The following is a 26,044-nucleotide window of genomic DNA, read 5'->3' as shown; positions in this document are numbered from 1 at the left end:
ATGTGGTAAAGAGGATGGCTCGTACGCATCGCCAGTACGCATGTTCATTATCAGAATAGCCGCCGCAGACCTGGCAATGCGGGCTGTCTGGATATTTATGTACACTGCTGCTACGGATAACCGGGGGAGGTGCAATGTCTGCTCCTGGTTGACGTACGAAGCGTTAGTAAACGACAGCCGTTTGCGTGCCTTATTCGGGCAAACAAAGTAAATCAGCAGGCACGCAGTGACTAAATAGAGAAATCAAGGTTCCCTGTTTTTCCATGAAGGCACAGAACTCACGCAGACGCGTCCAACTGTTTGGAAAGGCGGCGCAGGCTGTCGGAGGTGAAGAGGACGGTGGTTGCTCCTGTAAACATTTGGTCTCTGAATCGTGGTTCCTTAAAAACTTTTCATGGGGGTCCGAAACAGTTAGTCACCTGGATGTTGCAGGAGCTGCCACCTTTTCTGCCCTAACGCATCCCGCCCAATGGTCCGAGTGCACGGACGAGGACCCTAGAACAGCGGAATCACAGCATACAAAAACGTGTGTAGTTCCTTACATGTAGTCATAGCGGTTTGTCCTATTTAGAATCCACGTACACGCTGCTTTGTTGTCACAAAATGGTAAGGGAATTTCCTCACCGCAGAGAGAAACATTTTCCTGGCCCTGCCGCGAAAGATATTTTGTTTTCACGCCCTTCCGGAAACGTTTGCAACGATTTTAGTATCTGTTATCTCACACGCATATTTTACTGTGTACCGCCTGCAGTATGCGATAAATATCGCCTGGTTGACTCTCTTCAACTATTAGGAGCCTGATCCCCATTCGCAGCAGCCTTCTGCTTTCCAGAGCTTGCAACAACTTCCCTAGGATTCCCTGGGATTCACAACTTCCCTAGGATTCGCAACAATTCACCTCGGCACCATGTAGGGCAACACAATGGTATCCGGAAGAATTCCTGACCGTGACGCAAGGTGCGGCTCTTGAAGGCAGCACATGGGCTCACTCTGTGGGTCAACTCAAGAGCCACTCATACAACACAACATTATTACAAAGCAAAGCGAGCACACAGTTTAACCAAAAAGCTTTATAGTTTATTCGTCGAAGGTGGCGGGTCACCTGCCCCTTCTCTTGACTTACCGCAGCACGTTACTGAAAATCTGTACGTGTTTTTTCTAGCGTCAGCGTCTGCGGAAATATAAACCACAGTACCGGAAATATGTGACAAAAAAAGGCAATGAATTTAAACTGACGTCTGCTTTTTTTTTCTTAATGGCAAGCAGCTGTAATTTAGTTCGCATAGCTCGCGTTTCCGGTTTAGATCCATTCGTGCGGCTCAAACCCATCAGGACACTCTTTTGCAGCAGCAAGGCGGCGTGGCACCTGGCTGTTTCAGTCCCGTATAGAGCCTCATATATCCGCAAAAGTGTTAAACCACCTATCCATGCTCCCGATTGAATGAGAGACAAACCTATTGGGAGTTGTACGAAATGAATGAAAATCCCGTGTACGTGCAACATCGACTCCGAGTCGCACGGGATTCGCTCGTGGAGAGAAAAAGACCTGAGCTCGGCAAGTGTCTCTTTTTCGCTGTAGCCCTTCTCGCGGCGGTCCGCTCGCATGGCAATCGTGAGCGTTATCTGCGACGTTGATCGTTTAATGGCCTCGGGCTGTGCCAAACTGCCGTATATAAGGGCGACCACTAATCAGCCGGAGTCCCATTGGAGTGCTGCTGGCTTCTCCCCGTAGCACCGACGCCAGTCTCGAAAGCACCGCCATCCTACGACGCCATGAGTGCTGCAGAGAAGAACGCGCTACGGCCGCGCGCAGCCGATACCGAGGTCACTCGGGCCCTTCTCAAGGGAACGACGATCGCCAATGGGGACGAGAGCCGCAGACCACGTCGCCATGTGAGTCGCCATAACGCCTAAAGACGTCTACTGCCCCTCTTATCATTTACGTTTTCTCGTTTCTGTAACCCTCGTGTTTACAGGAATGGTTTTGGAATATTACTGAGAAATTGCCTGCAGTGCTATCAGCTGTGCGCTCCTCTAGGGCTTAAAAATTTTGGGGGATTCATTCTGCATCACAGCGCCTTAGGCCGGGTTTAGATTGTTGTCGTAACTGCTGTAATATATTTAAATAATGACGTCATCTGACGTCTCAGCCAACGGGAAAATCCGTTTTTATTACGTCCATAGCGCACGATATGGCTGTTACGTCGGTAGTCTGAACTATTCTAGCCACTGTAGTCTGAACGTAGCCTAATTCCTTACCAAGGGTAAAAGCAGAAACACGCTACCTTACAGGGCTATTCTCAAATACCTGAGCTAATGTATATCTCAGTAGATTGAAGAGAACAATACCTTCTAATAGGATGCACACTTACATTGGAGTTTACGTTTGAGGTTGGTTCATTTATGATCTTGAAGGCGAAATCGTCTCATAAGCTAGCTATTTTCAAATTTGAATAAGGCATTGTACTACTGTGTGTATTTGTTTTTCGAGCGCTCAATTCGTCGCGGTTCCTTCTACAGTCGTTCAAACGTATTACTATCGCATGGGGAAAGGGGCAGGCTAGTGCAGGAAAGGGCAGTTCGCTCTCCCTGGCAGTTGAGAGCCTGATGGTAGCGATGTGAACTTCATTTGAACATTTGAGGAGGACGTAGAAAATACTTTCCAAATATTTCTTTAATCACCTGAAAGAAGCACTACGCCAGTCTACATTTCTGAATTCAAAAATGCCTTTCGCGTCGGGGCGAAGATAAACGGGGGGGGGGGGGGGTAAATAAGGCACAATAGTAGCGCTCTAAACATGCGCCTTGTTTGATTTCATGGCTGAGATTGCGTAACTTAAGACATCCGATGACATGCGAGGCTGTTGATATTGCTACCTGTTCCTTCCTGTAGGGAAACTCGACAGGGCCCTTCACCACCCCCCACCCGCCACTATCCCGGGTTTGTTGCCTCGCCTTATTCAACAAACTAATTCATTATCATCCTTCTGTTGGATGCCGGGCACGCTGAGATGAGCGTTTCAGCGCTCTCGTCTTTTGACGAAACAAAATTCACTTCAGCTACCTTTATGACCGGTTAAAGCTGTTAGCAGCCATACGCACAGAACTGTCTTTAACACTATTCATTTGCATGAGTACGTCGCCTTTACTTAGCAGTCGGACCACTGCAATGAATAGCCTTAACGTCAGTGGACATTGCAGTGAGTGCCCTGTTTACTTTTTGGTTATTCCTGAATGTCAAGAAGCGTCGATGTTTCTTTTTTTTTTTTCACAATCAACATGTGTACTTTATGAACAAAAAAATGTGGATTTGCCTGAGCTGCCAATGGGCGAGGACTTTTACGTTTTGTTTTCGCAATTTTTGCAGATGTTTAAAGCAAGCGGAACTAACTATTCTGATTGAGGCTAAAAATTTGGCGTGGTTTGAAAGGCTTTATCTGGAGCTGACCCTTACACGCATAGGGTATTCAATTCCCACCACTTCTCTAGAATGGAAGCTCGTAGACTTATTTTGCCTCTAGCTAGATCACTGCGATTAAATGTTAAATCGAACCTGTGAAGGTGTTACTAAATAATCATAATTGGTTTCAAACTACCCGGCGCCGACGGTATTTCGCCACGACTGAGTGAAGTAATAAATACCTAACTGACGAAATGATTTGTTCACAAACACTCCCGGTTTGTAAAAATCATAACCCACACTTCCTATATTTGCGGAGTGAACGACCACGCTGGGATTGGTGCATGACCGAACAAGATACTTCGCGGAATATCGTAATATATTGAAAACAACGGGGATAAATAAGAAATACAAGACAGCGCGTCCGCTTCACCACCTCCGTCCCATAGATACTTTGTTTTTACATTATAATATTGCAAGCTAATAGTCGTGTGAGAAAAGGAAAAAATGAAACACACGACACCTAAAATCTCTCGCTTATAAGTTTAAGTGAAATAAATTTGTTCGGAACCACCAGCGCAGATAGCCCGTAATGTGTTCGGGTACCTTTTAAAAAGTTCATTGTTTTTTGCAGTGTTCGTATGGCAGTTTTTTGCTCAGCAATCAGCCTGAGGTAGCGTTTGCTCGTAACGCTCTATATGCTGCCCGGCGGAGTCTCCGTGGCAAGACCTCCGCCTTTCATTGACTGCGCCGAGATGTCATAGCCGTTATCTTCCTTCGCGCCTTCACTCAAGTCGCACCCTATCTTCCCTTCAGACGCTACGGTGACAGCAGCTCAGTTCACAGAAGAACACGCGGTTTAAGACGACACGCTTTTTCTTATCGTATCTTTTATCTCTGCCGCCTCGCGAGACGTCCGCCATGTTCACGCAGCAAATCAGCGGTTTAACGCAGCCTAATCACTGCACTGCGGTTGTTTCAATGCCATCTGACAGAATTACACAGTGGTGGGGTCTAGATAAGACACATCGCCTCAGAGGTCTCGGTGCCCCACCGGCGAGCGTGAGCATGCGACTGATAAGAAGCGAGACATTCAGCTGCTACGCTGGAAGACGCGGGCCTGCTCAGCGGCTTATCTGCGGGATATAGGCGGAAGTTTCATTTTGTCTAATGAGTTTCCTGTCTTCTAGCCCGGACACACTGCAAAGTAACCAGAAATTGCGGGCGAGCAAATGGCAGGTATACTCGGAGCACTTTCAAGGATTCAAGGATTTTGTTAAATATCTTCGGTACATACACACCCCACATAATTATTAGTACAGAAAGAGGTCCCAAAGTAAAACCGTCGAGAGGACTTCCTGTTAATAAGTGCGAAAAATATTATTAAAAATATTTAAGCAGTCGAGGCTCGGGTCAGTCTAACACGCTAATGGAATATGCAAACACTAGAACAAGAAATTATACAATATTAGCTCTGGAAAAACAGGCTTAAGTACTATAAGCTCTATACAGGTACTATACGGGCTTAAGTACTACTTTGTTCCATCTCCACCAGCTCAACGCAAAGTACTGGAAGCGTTGTTCGACTATCTGGACGAGATTGGCGTCACTGCAGTGATTTAGAGTTTAGAGGACAGACTTTGTAATCCCACTACTCACAAACTGAGTGTCATTTTCCTGTTATTTTTCCGTCTTCTTTTATTTCTTCTCTTTCTTCTGCTCTGTAATCTATGGGGCCTTTTCTTTCCCCCTCCCCCTTCCCCCGCCGAGTAGCATGTCGGTGTCGAAAGTCCGGCAAACAACTCGGCTTTCTCTTCTAATAAAGAGCCTTCTCTCTCTCTCTCTCTCTCTCTCTCTCTCTCTCTCTCTCTCTCTCTCTCTCTCTCTCTCTCTCTCTCTCTCTCTCTCTCTCTCTCTCTCTCTCTCTCTCTCTCTCTCTCTCTCTCTCTCTCTCTCTCTCTCTCTCTCTCTCTCTCCCTCCAAGCTGTGGGTGCTACCATTTCGCAATCTCTGTGCGCATGAATGCTGCTGAAGCGGTGAAGTCGGCTGGCGTGTGTCCCTTAAATTCTTGAATAATGAACATGGCAAGACGGAGATGTATTGGGGAAAAAAAAAGGCTAAGCTGGTTAGCGCCTTCTGATTTTTAAAACATGCGGCGCGGAAAATCTGGCTGGGGCAAAAGTAAAAACTAAGAATAACGGTTTTGTTTACTGTTCTGTTTGTCCCTGCGTTTGCAGTGCTATAAGTCAAAGGACCAAGCTTCTTACAAAATCACCGATAAATGTGAAAGGTGTTGCTTGATTTTATGCATTTTTCGAAAGACGTTAATTATCCGGAACCCATCTATTCCGCCTTTGTTTACCGAGTATTATTCAGTTTTTGTTAGCGCACATAGAGTCTGAACATACACTTTACAATTCGATGTATTCGCTGCCACAAACGTCCTTCTTAAGAGACAGAGAAAATGTTTCTAAAGCTTCAGACATTTTCAAGCGCCCACTTCGTGTAATTCGGATATTCCAAGATTCCAGAACACAGAAAGCAAATACGAAGCCCGTAGGCTGCAGGCAGAACGAACTATGAAGAACGACGCTTGCAGCCTTTCGAACGCCCCGTTTGGGTTACGCCACGGCTTATTGATTGATTGATTCCGGTGTTTAACGCGCCGACGCAACGCAGGCAATGAGGCGCGCCGTAGTGCGGATTAATTTTGACCACCGGGGTATCTCTAACGTGCGCCGAAATCTCGTACACATGGGCGTTTTTGCTTTTCGCCTCTATCAGAAAACGGCCGCCGCGGCCGGGAATCGAACCCGCGTCCTCGTGCTCAGCAGAACAATGCCTCAGCCACTGAGCCACCGCGGAGGGCCACGGCTTACAATAGTAGCCAACTGGAATCGAGTCCAAATCGACGCAAGAGAGCGCTGTGTACCCAATTGAGGAGAGCCTAATCCCTCTGTTTGGGCTATCACCATTCGGACCTAAACTTGGACATAACTACAACATCGCTCTCTTAGTCGTGTCCTGACTACTTGAACTTCCCAACATTTGTATATTCAGCAGCTGAGCTTGGGGAATCTGCCTCCTCGGCATGCCTACTTGGAGCTTTTTACGGACTATCCGACTTTAGCGTGCCAACAGTTCCTCCGACGAAGCAGCAAGCGGTTCTGGAAGAGGCACTTAGACCTCGATAAGGTTCCTTTCCCTCGATCTCATCTGTTGAAGTAGGGATCGCTCATAGCTTGTGTCAAGCAACTTGTTACGTCAATGATTGAATTGCCCGCGTCGAGCAACTGTGACTCGCAGAGTCGGTTGGCCGTGATCCTAAGCTGCGAAGGAATGTCGAGCCATCCACGCTCATCGCCGCCCCCGAGTCTCGAGTCAATTAGGCTATTGCGCCGTGTTGCTCAAGTCCCGTTTGTTTATGTTAGTCTCAAGGTCGAAACAGCGGCGGCTGTTTTGAACCGAGGATGATGAACGGCGCACAACTCGGATACACGTGCTCCACTCAATCCCCGGCGGAATCTCCAATCTTCCGGCAGTTATTGCAGCTGACGACGCTGATGAGAGGGGCTGGAACGAGGAATGAACGAAGCGCACGGCAAGCGCATGGCGTGACTAACGAAGAAGAACAGCGAGAAGGTCTCGCATTGGGGAGGAGAGGATATTAATTAAGAAAGCAGGCATGTGACTTGTTCATCGCGTCTTGGCGTCGCATTGAGACACACTTCGAAGAAGCTTCCCTAAATTTACTTCGAGTCAGATGTTATAGCAGGAGGAGGAAAAATAACTGGAAATTCTAACTTCACAAGTGAGCCCTGCCAAATTAACAGGTTAATATTTATGAGCGTAAAGCTTGAGATTTTATTTAGAAGGAATACATGGGGGAAACTCGGTTAATGGTTCCCGTATCCTTTTTTTCTTGGGGCAGTTTCCGCGTGTTTGCCTGGTGGTGGGGCCAGAGGTTTAATGACTCGTTCACGAGAGAAAACGGCGCCTATGGCGCCGTTATAGATAAAGTAGATAAGGCTCTTGCAACCGTAGGCTTACAGTACGTGTCTGGCCATATGGCACACAGTTCATATATTATGTGATCTACGCACTCAACGCGCCCACGCAATCTCGGAAATTCGGTTTGGTCTATTTCGTGCCCAAGTTATGACAACGTGCCCCTTGATCTGCTTTTGAAATAGGTTCTTGATGCCCCAGCATACGCATAGGAGGAAGTAGGGAATCGGGTCGGGGTTCACCGGAGGGTGTCGACTTGAAATGTGGCAACAGAGATTATATACAGTGACATACACTCGCAAACATGCTAGCACGGTGTTCTGAAATGAACCTGATTAAAACTTCCGTTTCTTGTTCGCTTCAATTTCGGTTTACCACGTCGAAATTCTTGTTCTCCATTATCAGCTACCTCTTCCGAAAGGAAAGCGCAGATATTAAAAGATAAACCTTTCGATACAGGAATAATTGCTCGTTTGGAGCCTGACCTATACCAGCAATCGCGCAAAGACCAAACGCAACGTTTCATGAATCGAAGTGGTGGGTTTATCTGATATGGGATTAATTAGTTGAATTAACATCTTTTCTCTACTTGGTAGCGCAGTACATTGCTCTCATTTATTCAAACGTTCAATATTGTAGTTAGCCATTTTCTCTATTGAGGATGCACACGTAATGTAAAGAAGTCTCAAGGTCAGCCCGATGAAGCGGAATGAATTCTGCTTGGGATAAGCCCACTCTCTCCCTTACCTCCCACTCCCAGGAAAAGACGGGAAGAGTAACATTAAGCCACATTGTGGTAATATTATTGCCACTATTCTTTTTTTCTAGCACGCCCGGTCAGATTAAAGACCAAAATACGAAATTCTAACGCCATGGTACTGAACAAGCTCCAGGGCGAAAACATAATTGCACTGGTTGGCGATCCCATCGATTTGTTCCCGGTGCCAGTCTTCGTCTTCCGCGTTTTTTTTTTTTTTTTCTTCACTCACTACTCCAAGGGCGCTTCGCTTTCTTTGTGCTTTAAACAGCCGGTAAGTAGTGCCAGTAGGCTGCCTCGCTTTCGAAACCGGCCTGGATTTCCCTTCAATGACGAGAGTTTCATTGTTCGCCAAAAAAAAAAGGAGAGAGCGGATGTCGCTTTCGTCAGTCCTGTCTTGGGAGCCTCCGCACGCACGACAGAAGACGCCGTATTCAGAGTGTTCCGAGTAAGCAGTTAGCAGGTTAGCGAGCGGCTGTGATGGATTCTTCAATGCCAGTGGCGTCGAAGGCTCCAAAGAAGGTCAAAGAGAGGCTGCCCGGCTTGCGTTTTGTCGCGCAACGTAACGTCTCTCTCCTCTTCGTCACCTCTCGCTTTACCCATCAACGTTTCCTTTCCAACTTCTCTAGTTATACTGTTCAGCCCTTTCCCTGGCGCCCCCGGCGTGAGCCTCTTCTCCAGCGCGCCAGGAGACCCGACCACCCGCCGTCTTGAAGCGCTGTTTGCGGCTGGCTTTTGTCGACGCCGGAGTTTCGGCTCTTCCGCACACATCTCCCCTTAGGCAGCGAAGAAATAAAAAAACGAAGTGCGCTTTTCCACCTGTCGTCTTCTTCCTCGCTGGAAAGTATCCAGACGGCTCCCTCTCCGCCTGCTAGCTCGTGGGTGTGCTTCCGAACAGGCACCGCTGCGATGTTGCTTACAAAGTCCTGTCGATGGGGCGCTTATTTCGAATGACGTGTCGCGTCTATGGCGGTATTTCGCTTAGCGGCTTTTGTGGTGAAATTGAATTGACAATGTGAAAAGGGGGATGGGTTTGGCAATTTTCTCTGAAAGACCTGACTGTCCGCTTCGAGGAAACGTACGCACCGCTGCGAGGAAAAAGGACTCGCTACTGTCGCACCGACTTTCGCCTTCATTTAGAGCGGCTGCATATTGCACGGCCATGCTGAGCAGGAAAAACTTTTTTTGTCGCTTTCTCTATTTACTTCCACTCAGCCGTAGAAGATTTGCCCGTACTTACTCCATTAACGTTTCTCTCGCTTCTGTGAGAAGTAATTCTCTATTCCAGGAACTCCTCCAGACCTGCCTGCATTGGCCGCTTCAAATTTAATGGTTTCCGAGAATCACAATCGTACGGTTGAAAAAGTTCCAAGCAGTCCAAGCAGAGAACACAGCGACAAGGGGCTTATCTCTGGTTCCTTACGCGCACAGCTCCCCTTAACGCCTAAACGGATTTATCGAAGCCTGCTATTGCCTGAACAGTTTTCGTAGACTTACGATTCAGGGTCCCACCCAAGCGTCAATGGTAAACCGAGTATTCTTTGTACAATCCCTCAAGCGGGTCGCAGAGATTGAGTAATTATAACGGAACTATAACATGCTTACGCGCGTTGATATGAATGAATGAATGAATGAATGAATGAATGAATGAATGAATGAATGAATGTGTTGCGTCAGATGTCCTTTGGCGCAACAAACACAAACTTTGCGTTTTCGTGTGGGCGTGGGGGCGCCCGCAAAGCTCTTGGAGGCCCTTTACGGTTGGTCTGACGAGGTAGAGACGCACCGGAGTTCACTTGTGACTCAGTGACTGGAAAAGTACTTGGTCAGCCATCAAACAACTTCATACAGACAATTTTTTAGAGCAAAGCATTTATAATTTTGGCGGCATATAGATTTATATTCCTTTTTTAAATTTCTCAGCCACATGCGTAAGGGCTGCGGGTGGAGAAATCCCCCTCCCCTATTCTTTGATTTGACTCAGGAATGATTATGTGCGCTATGAGTAACTGTCGTCTATTGGGGAGGGGGTAAAAAGAAGCTGGTCTGAAAATTCCGCTCGGGGCTCAAATGGGGTACATTTAAATTATTGATTAGTCTTTAATTTGTGAGCACCAGGTGCCCATATTAGGGCACCCGCCCGGTGTGGGGTACCATCGTATAGACTTGGATACACTGGCTGCGGCTGGCCGTCCGGGCCTTCGTTATCAGGCCTCGCTGGATCTTAGGGCCCGGGCTGGGATGTCAAGTCATACACTGCCTGTAGGTTGGGGTGGGATTGGGAGGGAAGTCCGAAGTTTGATCACAGAAAATGGTTTGGCTCCTATTCAAACTAACACGTGTGCATTCACAAGAGTGGCAAAAGGAACACGTAACCAAAATCTTCGGAAACCAAACACGTCGCAACGCCGAGTTTGCGCCGACTGTGCTGTTGGCGGAAGTTCATAAGGCTGATTTAACAGCCCTCTTTGATTAATTGAAGTTATCGCGCGCAACGTATCTTTGCTTCCGCCCTATCGCTCCGCACCTGGAACGCCATCGCGCGCGCTTCGTTCCACTATCTATGAGTAACGTGGGCGATTCAGGGGACTTCAGAGATTAGTTCAATTGCGCAAAAATGTCGCTACACAATTTCTGCCGGCCGAGTTTTTACATCACACCGCGTTCACCATGGCTTGGAATCGGACCTTCGACCCAATAGCAACATCCCAGCATTTTCCTACTTTCAGCTACGTGGGCGTAACGCCGGGTTCAGGCTGTTGCCGCAACTGTTGTTATAACTTATAAGAATGTCGTCATTTCGTGTCTGAGCCAACCGCACTGCGTGACAGGCCGTTCTTTTTTCTTTTTTTTTTCCGTCGATAGATCACGATATAGCTTTTGTTGTCGAAGGACGGAAAGGCCGCGAGGTTGACCAGGTGCAGAGCCCGGTTTGCTACCCTAAAGTTGGGGAATGGGGTTCAGGAGGTAAAAGAGAGGGCTGGAGAAGAGGAAGGGATAGGAGTGGGAAGGCGCACTCTCTAGCTCCATTTTGGGCACTACAGTCTTTGATGCAAATTAGGTAGTCTGAATATAGCCTAAGGCTATGTTCGCACTACCAACGTCACAGCCGTATCGTGCGCAATGGACGTAAAAAAAAAATAGCACTGGCTTAGCTCGGCTACACCATAGCAGGATATACGTAGCGTAAGCTAAGGTTCAGCTGGTTATTGTTAGCTTTCCTCGTTGTCTAGGATTAGCTTGATTATCATGCTTACTGCTGCTTCAATGACACACACACGGTATACGAATTATGTGACACATGTATATTTATCAAGCGGCTCCGGTGCAGCGTCACCAATCGCCCCAGAGCTAAGCTGGTTCCACAGGCGCACGCCGGTGTTGCTACGACGCACGAGCCATCGGTTCCCCACCCGGCCATCCCTCGCATGATCATAAAGTGGACCGGGCCGCCACGTGCGGAACGGAGGTCGGCGAAGACGCTGGGCGCGTGGGGTGCGTGAGAAACGCCGGGCAGCCAGCAACGTTCTGTGCGCCGTGTGACGTTTCTGCTCCTCGCGCATGCACGGCACAGCTCTCCAGGAGCCACGCGAAACTGCTCAACCTCGGCCAGTCTAGCTGACGCTATGAGAATGGCGTCTTACGCAGTTCGGTTGGCTGAGACGTCAAACGACGTCATTATTAAAAGATATTACGGCAGTTGCGACAACAGCCTGAGCTCAGCCTAACTTGTTGTTATCGTAGCACAGTGGCCTCTTCACGGGCCGTCTCCCAGGCATTGCCATCGCGTCGCGAGGTGGATGAGGACGACCAAGGCCTTCATTACGGTCTCGTTATCTCAGCGCTAATCAGCTGCGATTTCGCGAAGGTGACAAAAGCCGAGCGTGGCGCACGCGTCACGAGCGTCGCTTTCGTTTCGACGCGCGTTTTTTTATTCTCCACTGAGAGCGCAGCTCGAGTGGGACGACGCGCGGCGGCAGCTCCGTCAGTTGTCAATGTCCCGGCGGTCGCAATCATTGTTACGACCCTGAGCTGGAGGATCCCGCGACAGCGGCGATAAGCGCCGCGTGAGTTTGTTGTTTGTTGCGGGAAGACCGGGTTTGACGACCATGTGGCTAGCGTGCCCGTGGGCGGTGCATCGAGTGTTGTAAATAAATGGGAGCGAAAGGGAAATGCCGGAGTGGTGCGCGCAAACAGCCAGCGACGCCAGCGTCTAGACAAAACGTCGTAAAGCGCTGCCGCACGCGTGGGTCACGGACACCGTGAGCAACGGACGTTGGTGGCATCACGTTCACGAAGGGTCCACTTGTGGGCGTCGGACGCACGTTTTTGTTTGTTTGTTTGTTTGTTTTTTTGTTTTTTCGGTGCACTTGCCGCCACACCGGGACTGGGCCTTGCATCCGATTTTCCGGATGCGGGGTCCGCGTTTTGGTGTAACTTTGGCAAAGTTTAGTACTGTATGAGTTGCCGATTTCTTAGTCATCTCCAAACATACAAATCCGAGAATTAGCTAGGTTTTGACTTGTGAAGTGTTTTCGCAATGAATCAATGAATGAATGAATGAATGAATGAATGATTTGATGGATGGATGGATGGATGGATGGATGGATGGATGGATGGATGGATGGATGGATGGATGAATGAATGAATGAATGAATGAATGAATGAATGAATGAATGAATGAATGAATGAATGGATGGATGGATGGATGGATGGATGGATGGATGGATGGATAGGAATAAATATATAAATAAGTAAATAAATGAATAAATGAATGTACAAACGTTAGTTGAAAACAAGGAACAATTACAAAAATAATTCAGTAATGGTAATTATGTGGAAAAATAATTAACAGGTAATCACGTAAATGAATAAATTGATCAATCGATCGACCGTTACACTAATCAATGAATAAATCAGTCAGTCACGTGCGGGAAAGCCGATCAGACAATGTGTACACTAAATACAATAAAACATGAACAAAACTGTCAAGAACAATATTAATAACAACGATATTAGTAATTTACATTATTTTTTTATCATGGTAGTTTGGTTGCACACACGAGGTAGCTATCGTTTATGAGGTCAAGTTGTCAGGCAGAAAGATTTTCTTTGCTGAGCTCATCGCTGGTGTAACTGCGGCTAACTTTCATGATATGTTACTAACTAAGCGCGTAGAATTTTTTCGCTGGCAACCTGTGATCTGGGGGTGATAAGGACCAAATTGGGATCGGCGTCTTTAGTGCTGCAGAAGATTTTCGTGCTGCGAAAAACAAATAGCGTCATCTGTGTGCCTTTCGTATTAGCGAGTGTGATGTCGAAGTATTCCTAGATGAATTATTTCCCACTACTAGCACTGAGCGCAAGTTTCGCAGATGCCAGCACTAAACACAAGTGCATAAACAAAGTTCAGCGTTCTTTTTTCATGTTTTGCTGTATTACTGGTTTTATTAGGAAACAACAAAAAGCGGGCGTTAAAAACTGCGTCGAAGAAAGGCGAGACATGCGCAAACCAAGAGCAAGTAGCAGTATTAACGTACATTTATTGATCATGTGGTCTGGATATGGGAATGTGGAAAGCCGCCTCAATTTTAGAGGCCGAGAAGGAAGGATGGAAGGAAGAATGTAGAAGAAAGGCAGGAAAGTTAACCTGGCTAGAGCCTAGTTTGCTATCCTGCACATGGGAAAGGGGAAATGGGCAAAAAAGAGAGAGGAAAAAAAGAGGAAAAGTTGGACCAGACACGTGTGCCCAGCACTGAGCCACTGACAGTGATTGACACTAGGAGGCTCTCAGTCTATAGCCTAGTGTTCAAGTTCGTCGACCGTAGAAAACGTAAGAGTTCCTTAGTCGCCTTCTGAGCGGATGACTGAGAAGGCTAGTGGCACAGAATCTTCTCCTCCGAAAATGGCCGGCCGGGAGTCCGCGTTGCATCCAGGGCTCTGGTCACCAGTGCTCCGAGTGTTCCAGCAATGGCCTGGCCAGTGCGGTGTCCCACTGCTTAAAAAAGTACTGACACAAAATTTTCGTGTTACGTTTTTTTTCTTTTTTTTTTTGCTGCTATGCGTGCCTACCAGCCCACTAATCATAAAATGACACATTAGGCGGTCGAGCGCAGTGTAAACATTCATTTATGGCGTTGTTTGTCCATGTCAGTTTCGGTTTCGACAAAACGAACGCCGAGCGGCCGCCATGACAAGAGGTATCATGTGACGTCACCATTCTTGCCGTACCGCTGGCGTTCAGGACGCGCGCGCCCAGACCAGTCGATGCCTTCACCGCCCCCACGCGCCCGGGCAGCATGACCTCAGTCCCAAAACCATGACGTAAACACACGCCGGAGCAGCGCGCGCCAACCACAGCTCGCGCGTCGGCTTCGTCACGGGAGCCCCGACGTCAGCAGTTTGGGGCAAGTTGCAGATGATGTCATGTCGGCCCGCTCTGGGCTTTCTCGAGCGGGCGAACATTAAAATGGATTTAAAATATGTTTCGCCGAACGGTTGCTGTTGAAACTTGCTGGGAGGCATCTCCTGACAAAATGTAAGGATTTTACATAGTTATCTCAGCTTTGAAATTTCGTGTCAGTACTCCTTTAATAGGGGTGGAATAAAGAAAAGATAAGCAAAAATACTTTGCCTCGCGCTGTCACGAGAGGCGTCAAACGCGACCAATACAAAACAAAGGAAAAGACGCTGTATGTATTGAAAACGGCGTCGCAGAAAAGCGAGATAAAAGCGGAACAAGAACAAAGGATAATCAATAAGCCTTTCTTCCTCGTGCTGTCACAAGAGAGGCCAAACACAAGAAATAAAACAAAACAAAGTTCTCAGCGCTCCGCGTTCACCAACCACCAGCAGAGAGAGAGAGAGAGAGAGAGAGAGAGAGAGAGAGAGAATGACAGACAGACAGACAGACAGACAGCTGACTTTATTGGTCATCAGCGCCGAACGTAACCACCCAATAGGGAGGTTCCGGGTGGGCGCTCCGTCCAACGACGGCCAAGACGTCGTGGTCCTTGGCGGCGTCTTCCGCCAGCTGGACGACCGCAACTTGTACTTCGGAGACAGAGCTGAGCATCACGGCCTCGCGCTGCTCGGAATTACTGATGTGAAATCCGTGGTTGGTGGGATTTGAGATGACAGGGCCAAACCATGTGTGTGTCCGAAGCGACTGATAGACCGCACCATTCGCATGTGTCCCGGGGCCCAATTCTCTAAAAAGACGCGGTGTCGCCTTGAAACGACGGGGTAGCGTCATGCAAATGCATGTGTTCTGGGGTTGGGGCTGTCGCTTTGAGGAAGCTGTGCACTCAGTGTGATCCGCAGAAAAGCACTGTGGCAAGGGGGCCAATTGACAAGTGAAACCAGGGGGGAGGGGTGGGGGGGGGGGGGGGGCAGTGGGTGTCGCTTCGCGCCCTTACCACAGTGCTTTTCTGCGGCTCATACTGAGTGCACAGCTTCTTCAAAGCGACGGTCCCAACCCCAGAACACATGCATTTGCATGACGCTACCCCGTCGTTTCAAAGCGACGCCCATCGTTTTAGAGAATTGGGCCCCCGGTATCTTTATGGGTCGTCCGTTCAAGATTAGGCTGTCGCGATGACTCCAAGGCATTAGGTGAATTAAGTACTGGTCTATTAGTTTATTAAATCAATGAAGAATAAGCTGTTACAACGTGACGACGAGAGTGTAGGTTCTAAGAAGGCAATGTCTCTGGGGTTGTGTAAGCAACTTATCATCCCTAAGTCATAAAAGCTGATGTCGTAAAAAAATGCTGGGGCCGTCCCCGTGTAATCGACATCGTTTGCTGTGGCCCAACCTATCAAGCAGGTCTTCAAATCACCTTCTTTGGACAGCCTTTAATCAGCGGCTGTTTGGGGTGTTATACTGATATGCAGACTGCACACGTAAAGACAGCAACAGTTGAAACGTCAGCAGGAAAATAGTGACCTAAACATTCCAATTTCCAAGCTTCTCGGAGTGATGAGATCAAATGTTGAAGCTTTAACCACTTGTTTTAATCAGTTGTTGAACCCCGCACTTCAGTCTTTCAAATGAGTCATCCGGTCATTAAGCAAAATTACTTTATTGATTCAATTCACTTTTGTGCACATGTTTTCCTGCTCCAGGCTGTTCATTAAAGTGTAAAATAACGCGCATTCCGATGTAGAGATACAAATTACTGCTTTTTCCTTGCTGTGCCCTTGTCCCAAATGAACATGTATATCGCCAGCGTTAGCGAGTGAAACCTACCAAACAGTTTTCTTCTTTTAAAATACGCCTCACTTTAACTTCATCCCTCCCAAGGGAGCGGAAAGATGCCGCGGAGGCGTCAGCGAGAAATGCCGACCGTTGGATCAACATGTTTCCGAGCAAACTGTCTGAAGCAGGCCGCAATTTTGGAGCAAGACGGGTTTTCGCGGAACCCATGTCATCCTTGAAGGAAGACGGAAACGCGCCGCGGAGCTTTCAAACGAACAAGGGCTTAAATGCAGGCACATTGGATGCGGACTGCAGCGGGAAAAAAGGAAGCAACACTGCCGCAAGGGATTATTCAGGAGCGCTTCACAGACATGCATTGCAGACACAACCACAACGTTCATAATTACGCAAATTAAATGGCATTACTACTACCACATAGCACGGCTGTTCGCCACATAAATAATAGATTATGATGAGGGCTGCGGAGTAATAACTTGGCGGAGCCATTTGACCCTTTTAAATATGTACGTAGACGTTGCTCTTGGAATCAATGAGGATACCTGTTTGTCCATCTGTTTCGCTTTAGAGAGAGAGAGAGAGAGAGAGAGAGAGAGAGAGAGAGAGAGAGAGAGAGAGAGAGAAAGAGAGAGAGAGTTTTATAGATAGATAGATAGACAGACAGACAGACAGACAGACAGACAGACAGATAGATAGATAGATAGATAGATAGATAGATAGATAGATAGATAGATAGATAGATAGATAGATATTTTAGAGCGCAGCTCTTAAGCGTCCGCTCATGTGGTTTCGCGTCGTCCCTCGGACACCAAAGAGAGGGAGGACACCGAAAAGAGAGCGAGAAGGAACGAGGCAAAGGAGAGTATAGTACAAATGTGAGGAGGTAGCGGTATGCCGCGGGTGCCGGCGAGACATGATCTGCGGCGGCGACCCGCTACGAGATTACGCCAGAGTTAACGCGCGCCGTTGGGCGTTCGCCGATGGCGCGATCACTTCCTGAGACGAAGCAAGTGCCTCATCTGCCGCTGCAGCTAAACGACCTGCCCGAGCAGATGCCCAGCGCCGCAGACACCAGAACCCAGAGGTGCGCGTGGTCGAAGCAGCAGCTATGCGCCGCCAACGAGAAGACTAATTCGCGCTGCGCTCATATTTTGCACTATGGAGTACCGTAATCTGCAGGCAATTTTCGAAAGAAGAAACAGAGAGGTCGGCCTGGTTATACCAGCTCTGACCAGCAATTCTGTGTTATGGGAGGGGAAGAAAGAGCGTGGATCGAGGGTGAGGATGAGAGCGCTTGATGTGTCAGTTTCGCTACATGATCAGGAAACCGTAGGGATAGAATGACCTAAGGCCTTTATATTTCATACAAGACCACCTGTATCGCGCTCTCCTCCCCGCCCCCCTCCCGAGAAAAAAAAATCTTTCTGGCAGTGCGTTCGTGTTGAGTAGTGAAGCCCACTTTAAAGGGACTCGCTGTGTGGCGTTTGATACGAATACGTGGCACCTTTAAACGTACTTAGTAAAAGTATTTAGGACCCTGATACGTTGATTACGAGGTTGTAATTACGTTGGCTGAGAGAGAGAGGTATTTTTATTGAAGAAGCAGAAAGGTTTGCCGGTGTTACAGTCGCCTACATGCTTCTCTGCTGAGGTTTGGGGATGGAGGAAGAGAAGGCCCAAGAAGGCGCTGGGCACGAAAGAAAAAAGAAGAAATAATTGTACCTTACTAAGGCCTCAATGGATGCGGCAAGCGGATGTTCTGCACTCGCCATGTAGCTTTCGATCTGGGGTTGAACAAGTTTCGTCCAAGCGATGTCGAATAAGCTTTGTGTAAAATTTACGAGCTTTCCTCACCGGAACAGCATCTTGCAGCCCTGGCAGTTTTCCGGTGTAAGAAGAACCATGATTGCTTGTGCGAAGGAAAATTTGAAATCCACCCCAATGCAGTTCACGGCTACAAAGCCTTCTCAGAAACTTGGTCCACCTAGGAGATTTCCCCTAAACCTGGCAGACTAGTACCCTAATTGCTTGTGTATGACATTTTTTTAGGTAGTTTGAGCGAAAATGTTTCTGTCATTTGGGAGTCGTACATAGATATCAGACATCATAGAACATAGAACAGCCGTCATAGAACATAGAACATGATGTCTAGATACCAACTAGCCCAACACCAAGCTTTATAGATGTCAGCCTGCAAATAGTTTCCTGAATAAAGATTGCTTTCTCTGCAGTGCAACAGAGTATAACAGTGAGGCCAATTTTGAGGGGGTTTGGTGTATGGCAGAACGGTGAAGGCTTAATTAAGCGTGATCCTACGATTCGCCATTGCAGGTTTCTGCATTTTTTTTTTTTCGTGTTCCTAATCTGGCCTGGTGCCAGTTTTTTTCTAATGATACATATAAAAACACTGGGTGTGCGGTAAACATTGCTCCCAATTTCCTAACGGATAAAACGTAGGCTTTCAAAAACTCCATACCTGTTCTCCATGTAATTCGCCGCGCCATTTGCTGATGAATGTATGTGGACTCTGCGTCAGTCTTTCGACAGCACCAGCTATGCTGGCTCCGTGAACCGCTGGTTGCCGCATGAACGCGTCGAAAACGCATGGTCATTCTGCCATTTCTTTGGAGAAGCTTGTAATGCTAAAAATTCTATTGGGGTGTAGTGGGCGCCCTGTCTTCTGTAAATATGTCGCCTCTATCTCTCCTCTCTATGAATCTGTCGTCCTCTGCACCAACTCCCACACCAGCAGGCGTTCCGGTGTCCACCCCTAGGTGTGACAATTTACGCCTGCTAGTGGACTTTCCTTTCCTTTTCTTTGACAATAAATTCATTCATTCATTTAGTGGGAGGTTGCAGTAATGGAAACCAAACTGAAGAAAGTGAAACAAGTCCACGAACATTTTTGGCAGATAAAGGAACATGGGTCCGAGGGAGCGGGAGGAACTGTGCAGTCAGTTCTGGCTCCTGAAACGACTTCCCGTAACGACGCCGCTGGTTATTCCCTGGTACTCTCAAAGAAAATGCCTCCCATAACCATTAACATCCTCTCCCCTACGCCCTTCACCCCTCCATACAGCTTCAGCTCTTCTGTGTTCGCTCGCAAGCAAAACACGCACTAACCAAAACACGCGCTCACACGTTTTCACTGAAACGGCCCTTTTTGTTGTGAAACTTATGTCGGGTGCCGCCACGTTTTTGCCCCTATTCGGTTTGCCGCTCCCCCACTGAGGGCATCACTCCTGACCGGAGTGCAAGGTACGGGGTGGTGCCCATAATAAAAAAAAATGGCTCACAGTCACAATTTAAGGGACAAACACTGTTGGCGAACTCCCATCACCTTAAGGAACGCGTCACGTCCCCTTAAGTAGCATAAAGCGTCCGATTATTTGAAAGAAAAAAAAAAGGACGAGGTGTCTGAGCTTCGTGTCTTGGTGGTGATGCCGCCAGGCTTTGCGTCGCCTCCGTTTTGGCTTCCGCAGTACCACCGCCACTGCTAGAGGCCGGGACACGGTGGGCCGGGAGAAAGAAACGAAAACAAGGCAGGAAGGCGCGGCGGACAAAGAGAGACAGGAAAGGGAAGTCCCCAGCGGAAAGGATGGAGGAAGCGTGAGAGCGCGGGGGTTTCGGAGAAGGAAGAGGATGGAGAAGAGGGCGGGGGAGTGCATCGCCGCCGGTGAAAAAGGAGAGGCTGAAAGAATGGTGAGAGGAGTAGGTATATACGAGAAGAGTAACGGTCCAGAAATAACGCCTGAACTGCCACCAGGATAGATAGTGCTACGCTTTGGCGTCGCGACGACAACCGGAGCGTACTTGCGCGCATGGATTTGGCGGGATTGTACCCAAGGATTTGCTAATCAGCAATGCACTGGACAAGCTCGGACATGTTCCCCAGACATGAATTTCTAGCGTTGTAGTAGCCTATCAATGTTTACCGTGTCAAAACTACGGCGTGAGGTCTTCTAAAACAGGCAAGTAGTGAAGCGAGGTATCTAGTGGTCGATTTGGATATGCCGCATGGTGCCGCATGGGAGAGATGCCGCATCATATGCCCAAAAGCGCCACGAGCACTAAGCCTAGCTTATCCAATGATTTCCAACAAGCCACACTCTTCAAATTGTGAGTAATAATGTTTTCTAAATACAAAAATAAAAAAAGCATTTTGCTCCTGTTAAATCCTTTGAACTAAAGTTGACATGGTTGTCTGTGATAGCATATATTCGGGATATTTTAGCCAGAACCAATATGGCCGAATCGATCAAGTTGACTCTTCTCTATCTGCTCTCTGTACTTTTTATGTATTTGCGAGTATCCGCGAAAACGGAGGAAGGGCGAGGGCGGTGCGTTACGCATTGGCGCGAGCCAAACGTGTGCGTTTTGACAAGCCGAACTTACCGCCAATGCATTTCGCAATTTGCAACGATGTTTCTATAGAGGGAAAGACTTGCTTTAGAATGTGTACGAAACACAGCTTTTGCTCAACTTCCTCGCCAATCTCCGCGTGTGAATATTTACTTCAGTAGAAACGAAAGCAAATAGCGGCATAACGGTAACAAAGCGGTGTGTTGGTTTCCTCCTTTCATTTCATTTTTGTTCGTGGGGCAGTGCGTACCACCTCTCCCGGTGACGCCTCTTTCCCCGCCCGCGCCCGACTCTGAGCGCAACCTAAAATTAGAGAAGGAAGTTGGGGAGGAGGGAAACGAGAGAGAGGGGGGGTGAGTCCGTGCACTGACTCTGCGACGATACTGCACGCCGTGGTGCGTGTGCTGAGCGCGCCACCGGTCTCGCTTCGCGTGGGTTCGGCTGGCGTTGTTTGGGTTCGGTCTGCGCCCGCGAGTTGACTCTCCGAACGGTCGTCTGCTACCGCTCGAAGACACATCGTCTGCTCGCGGCGGTTCGAACGTCTGCTGCGTCGCCGACCACCGGCCGTCTCGTCGAAACGGCGTTCCCGAAACCGGTCGGGCTAGCGCGAACTCAGAGCCCAGCGGGGCCGCCTTGTAGTGTTACGGATTCGGCGACTGCACCGCGCCAGCCTCGGAGACGCCAGGAACACCGCCGGGCGCGTGTTGTTTGTTGTTGTCGCCGCCGCCGCCCGCGGCTCGTGCGGCCGGCATTGTTGGCATCGAAGGGGCCTGCGTCATCTCCAAGAGCCGGTGGTGACTTTCGAACAAGTGCGTGGTGCGGCGTGCCCAGGCCGCGAACGCGACGATTCAAGAGAATACGGTATCTCCGAAGCGGACTGCTTTCGCTGTTTTTGGAAGGAGGTGGAGGAAGGTGAGACGTGATTTTGTTTTCCATTTTCACAGTGTTCGGAAGTATTCCGCGACGTGTAAAAAAATAATACCGAGAATTCTTAATGAGAGATAATATAGCGTGTTGAAGGAATGAATGGCGCGCTTGTGTTAGCCCATAGATGATGGGTACGGGATGAGGCTGAGGGTGGAAGATCACGTAGTCAAATGGGAAATGTTGACAGTAGAAGTACACCTCACTGGTGTCCTCCAAACTACAAACCGGACGCATGCCAAGCACGTTATAACTGACTAACAAATTTGGTGAACTCAAGAATGGCCCTTGTTCCACTAGATTCCTGCATGAACACGGGTCCGGACCTTCCGTACGGAACTTCGTAATATATCTACTAGCAGTTCGGTTCCAGTGACCTTTGTTTTTGCGTGCGTGTTTGGGGCGGGAACGTCAGTGCGCACGTAATCGGGATGCGCATAGAGGACGCGCGCCGCAACCTTGGCGAGGCAGAGGGCCGCTTTCCCGCTCAACATCCGTGCGGACGTCGCCCTCTCCTTCCATCCAATGGTTAACCGCTAAATTCCCTACCCTGCCTACTGGGCGAACGGAGAAACAGTATGCTCAAGAAATGCATTTTTTCATTATTTTTTCATTGCGCAGATACACCGAACCTATGTAAAGGCGTATTTCTCAATGATTTGGGTGGACGGTTTGCTCGGTTGCCGTGATGTACATCCACCCTGATTTGATTGAGCAACAGCCCTACATATATTTTCTGGGAACAGGCGTCATGGACGACCGCTGAACAGCCCCAGTTAGGCTGTGGTAGCCTACTAGTGCAAATTTTCAACGTTCCCATAATTAAAGTACAACTGGGTAACTCAACCTAATTGTTGCGGTGAGAGTTAAAATAAATGATTATGGAGCTGATTTTGAAATACCATCACGAACATCAATTAGTTTACGCAATGACATTAGAATTGTTTTAGATACATGCCACCTTCCCCTTTCACCTCTTCACTCACACAAAAAGTACGTTTATTTTTTAAACAGACGAATACAGTTTAAAAACATGCTTTATGTGAAATAAATACGTATGGTAATTAAAAACGACACATTATTTACGAAATACAGATACTAATGCAGAAGATTGAAAAGAAGCGAATAAGAATCTTCAGTAGCTATTGAAGGTGTTTTTTCTTGCGTGATGCTGCCTTCGAAGGAAAAAAAATATCAAGAATGCAATCATCTTGCTGAATTACCGAAGCATTTGCAAAAGAATCGTAAGGATTACCTTTACCCTTGTTCTTGGAGGTCAATTTTTGCACCCTTATCTTGATTTCAACACCTCAGCTTGTATGCCATTTACTTTCATTGAGTTCACATGTCTGAATTTGCGAGTGATAACAATGTTACACAAAAGCTATCACCAGAACATAAATTCGAGTTGTCAGAGCTAGAGCGGTGGTCTGTTATCCGGGGTAGCGAACTTACCTTTGTACAGTACATCGCACGGAGCTGCCGCTATCGCTCGGGTTTCGTATACCTTTTCCATATAGCGAGCTTTTTTCACATAGTACATATGGTCACCTTCCTTTCTTTATCACACGCATCTAATCACAATTTTTTTACAGCTTAACGTAAATAAATATCGCAAGAAAGTAGACAAAGTCCCCTAGCGCCACCGGCCATTTGCACCTTTTCACAACAAAGGCCCCCACGTTACTATTTTCCTCACATCCGGCCCGTCTTCTCAGTAAGGCAGTTTTCCAGGCCGAACCTCAGCGATTTCGATCGTTGACCGTTCCCCCGCGCGCTGCTCCAGTGACCGAGTCATGAAGCCGATCTCCTCTGCCCTCAAAAAGCGGTGCGCGCGTCAGGACTCTTCGACCGGCCGCCTGGCATGCTCACGCCAGGCCTTCGAATCGCCGTATGAAGTGTGGTAAGTTGGGCGAGTTGGAAAGATATCGTGAACGGAACCAGTGTCGAAGACATGGAGACCCAGAGAAGAAACGCACAGGACAGCCGCTGGTCTCACAACTAAATTTTATTGGGTAGAAAAGAAATATACGTCAATATGTTAAGGAAACCACAACACAAACAAACGATGAAGCAAAAACTGCGAGAAAAAAAAAAGCACTGCGCAGAGGTCTGCTCAAAAGAGCAACACGGAGAGAAAGCGAACTAATACACGTGTAAAAACCACTCAAGACCCCCGCAGATATGCAATCTCTTTTGAATTAAGCAACACACTCGCTTGGCTTACGCCCGTGTCTTCCTTCTCCGCAATGTGCGAAGCTTCTACCACTTCACGTGAGACCTGCAGTCAATATTTGAACAAAATGTCAGCGCCTTGTAAATTCGGCGAGCAACCACATCTAATAGTGTCATTACAAATCATAACCGGCGGGACCTTTCATTGATAGATGGCGCTCACGTAAACGTACATTCAGGCAGCGGCCCGTTTGGCCCACATTTACGTTCGCCCACATGACAGGGGAATACTATATACAACTCCCGTTGCGCGCCCATTGCACGTCGCCGTATTAAAGCGGGGAGGCTATGTTTTGTAGCGCAGTAACTAGGATGGTGTCGGATTGCGCGCAGTCTAAAAGACGGGTCGAGTTCTATTTCGGAAGCCGCGCCCTTCTTGGCTGCTTCCATGTCGGCTGCCCAGTTCGGTTAAAATCGGCTGTTTACAATGGGCCGACCCGCGGAGGGGGACATATTTGTTGCTTCTGCTTCTGTTCCCTAAAGAAGCGCGAAGTGCGCTTGGGTCGCTGCCAGGAGCTCCTCTCTTCGCTTTCATTTCAAGACCGAGAGGTGGTTGGAGCCGCGGCGCGCTTGAACCCGTGAGGAGACAGAGCGTTTGCTCTCTTCTCTGCGCCTCCCTATCCTCCTCGTGTGCCTGCGTTGAGCAGCTTTACTTCGCCATAATTTGTGGCTGGCTGTTGGCACCTTTATGTCTGGAGTGCATCCAGAAATGTGTGGCAGCAAAGAGAAATTAGGGGTGAGGGTGGAGGGAAAGTTATGTGGAAGGCTTAGGGTGTGGGTAGAGGGTTGGGTAACATGTGAGGGAGTTCTGTGAGGAAGAAACAAAGAGAAACAATGTCCTTAGAGAAGAGCTTTAGTAACCCGGAATTGTCTACCTGGAAGCGTCAGGGCAGCTTGGGCGACGATTGGGAACTGTGCCGAAACAACAGAGGGTAGGCTTAACCCTTCCTCTATGTTGAAAGTGGGTCGCGTGTCCTCCGTCGGGAAAGGGGTAGGTGGTTAAACCTTTTGCAGACTGGCCTGGTGCGCTGGTTTCTCGAGCGTTTGAGGCGCCCAGTGTCAATTTCATCAAAGGCAGGAGTGTGAAAGTGAATGTATAATGTCGGAATCTCTGCTTTAAATCTGTCTAGCGTAAGTTATGAGGTTACAAGCTTCCCATCTGATATCCGAACTTGTTTTCTTTGATTCCTCCTAATTTAAGGGCGTTTTGAAAACAAACAAAGAAGCAAAGAAGCAAATAAGCAAGAAAACAAGCAATTAGTCAACACAAACAAAGAGGCAAACGCAAGCCTACCGACAAGTAAGCAAGCAAATAAACAAATAAGCAAGCGAACAGAGAACAAAAAATTCAGGAAAAGGGGCAAGCAAGCAAATAAACAACCGCACGAACAAAACACGAGCAAACAAAGAAGCAAACAAGCAAACCGGCAAGAGCAAGCAAAAAATAAACAAGTCAGCAAGCGAAAAAGCAACAAACGAAAAAATCCGGGATACGGCTAGGAGTGCTACTTGTGGGATTGCAAAAAGCATTACATTTTTATTTGAAGCTACGCGATCCTCTATTTCTAATAGAAGCGTAAATGTGCTTTGCTACCTCCGCAATTAGCGCACTAAAATTGATCTCAAATTACACATTATGCCTCCAGTGGTGATATTGTGTCCTCACAATCGTCATGATTCTTTTCCCACTGCTTCGTTTCTCTTCTCTTTGCTTGCTTTTCTCTTCTTTTCCTTTGGGGTACTAGCGCTTACCCGCGGTTAGGGATTGTGTCCTTCTCTTTTCTTCCCTCCTCCTCCGCCCCTAATCCGCCCAGTCCCACGCATTCACTACTAGTGTAAGCGACCTTGGCTACTTCGGTAATTAGTGCGCTCAAGTTACTCTCTAAGCCTTTGTACATGTCTCTAACACACGTTTTTAAGTCGATGCCAAAGCTAGTAGAACGTTTAGGCATTCTTTAGGTCCACGATTTCAAAGCCAAATCCAAGGCTCAGCGAAAGTTCAGGAGAGAGAGAGAGAGAGAGAGAGAGAGAGAGAGAGAGAGAGAGAGAGAGAGAGAGAGAGAGAGAGAGAGAGAGAGAGAGAGAGAGAGAGAGAGAGAGAGAGAGAGAGGTCTATTGTGATAATTTGTGGTGTTCTGGTA

At 48.0% G+C, this 26,044-nt stretch overlaps 1 protein-coding gene across 4 annotated transcripts in view; it reads left to right on the top strand.

Annotated features, from left to right (window-relative positions):
• LOC144144891 (cationic amino acid transporter 4-like) overlaps positions 1-26,044 on the top strand; it is a 122,428-nt gene that overhangs the window by 34,082 nt on the left and 62,302 nt on the right. Inside the window, exon 1 of one of the 4 annotated variants that reach the window (XM_077676390.1) lies at positions 1,691-1,893. The exons of 2 other annotated variants lie outside the window; for them this stretch is intronic. In XM_077676390.1, coding sequence (XP_077532516.1) covers positions 1,774-1,893 — 120 coding nt within the window. In that variant the 5' untranslated portion in view covers positions 1,691-1,773. Of the gene's footprint in view, positions 1-1,690; positions 1,894-21,217; positions 21,657-26,044 lie in introns of those variants that run through there. One more of the 4 variants, XM_077676395.1, reaches the window with a different exon arrangement.

Source organism: Haemaphysalis longicornis, unplaced genomic scaffold (assembly GCF_048455015.1).
Source record: "Haemaphysalis longicornis isolate Haplotype H1 unplaced genomic scaffold, Haemaphysalis longicornis Haplotype H1 scaffold_7, whole genome shotgun sequence".
NCBI classification, from domain to species: Eukaryota; Metazoa; Arthropoda; class Arachnida; order Ixodida; family Ixodidae; genus Haemaphysalis; species Haemaphysalis longicornis.
The sequence above is the reverse complement of the archived record's forward strand: the minus strand, read 5'-3'. Positions and strand labels throughout refer to the sequence as shown.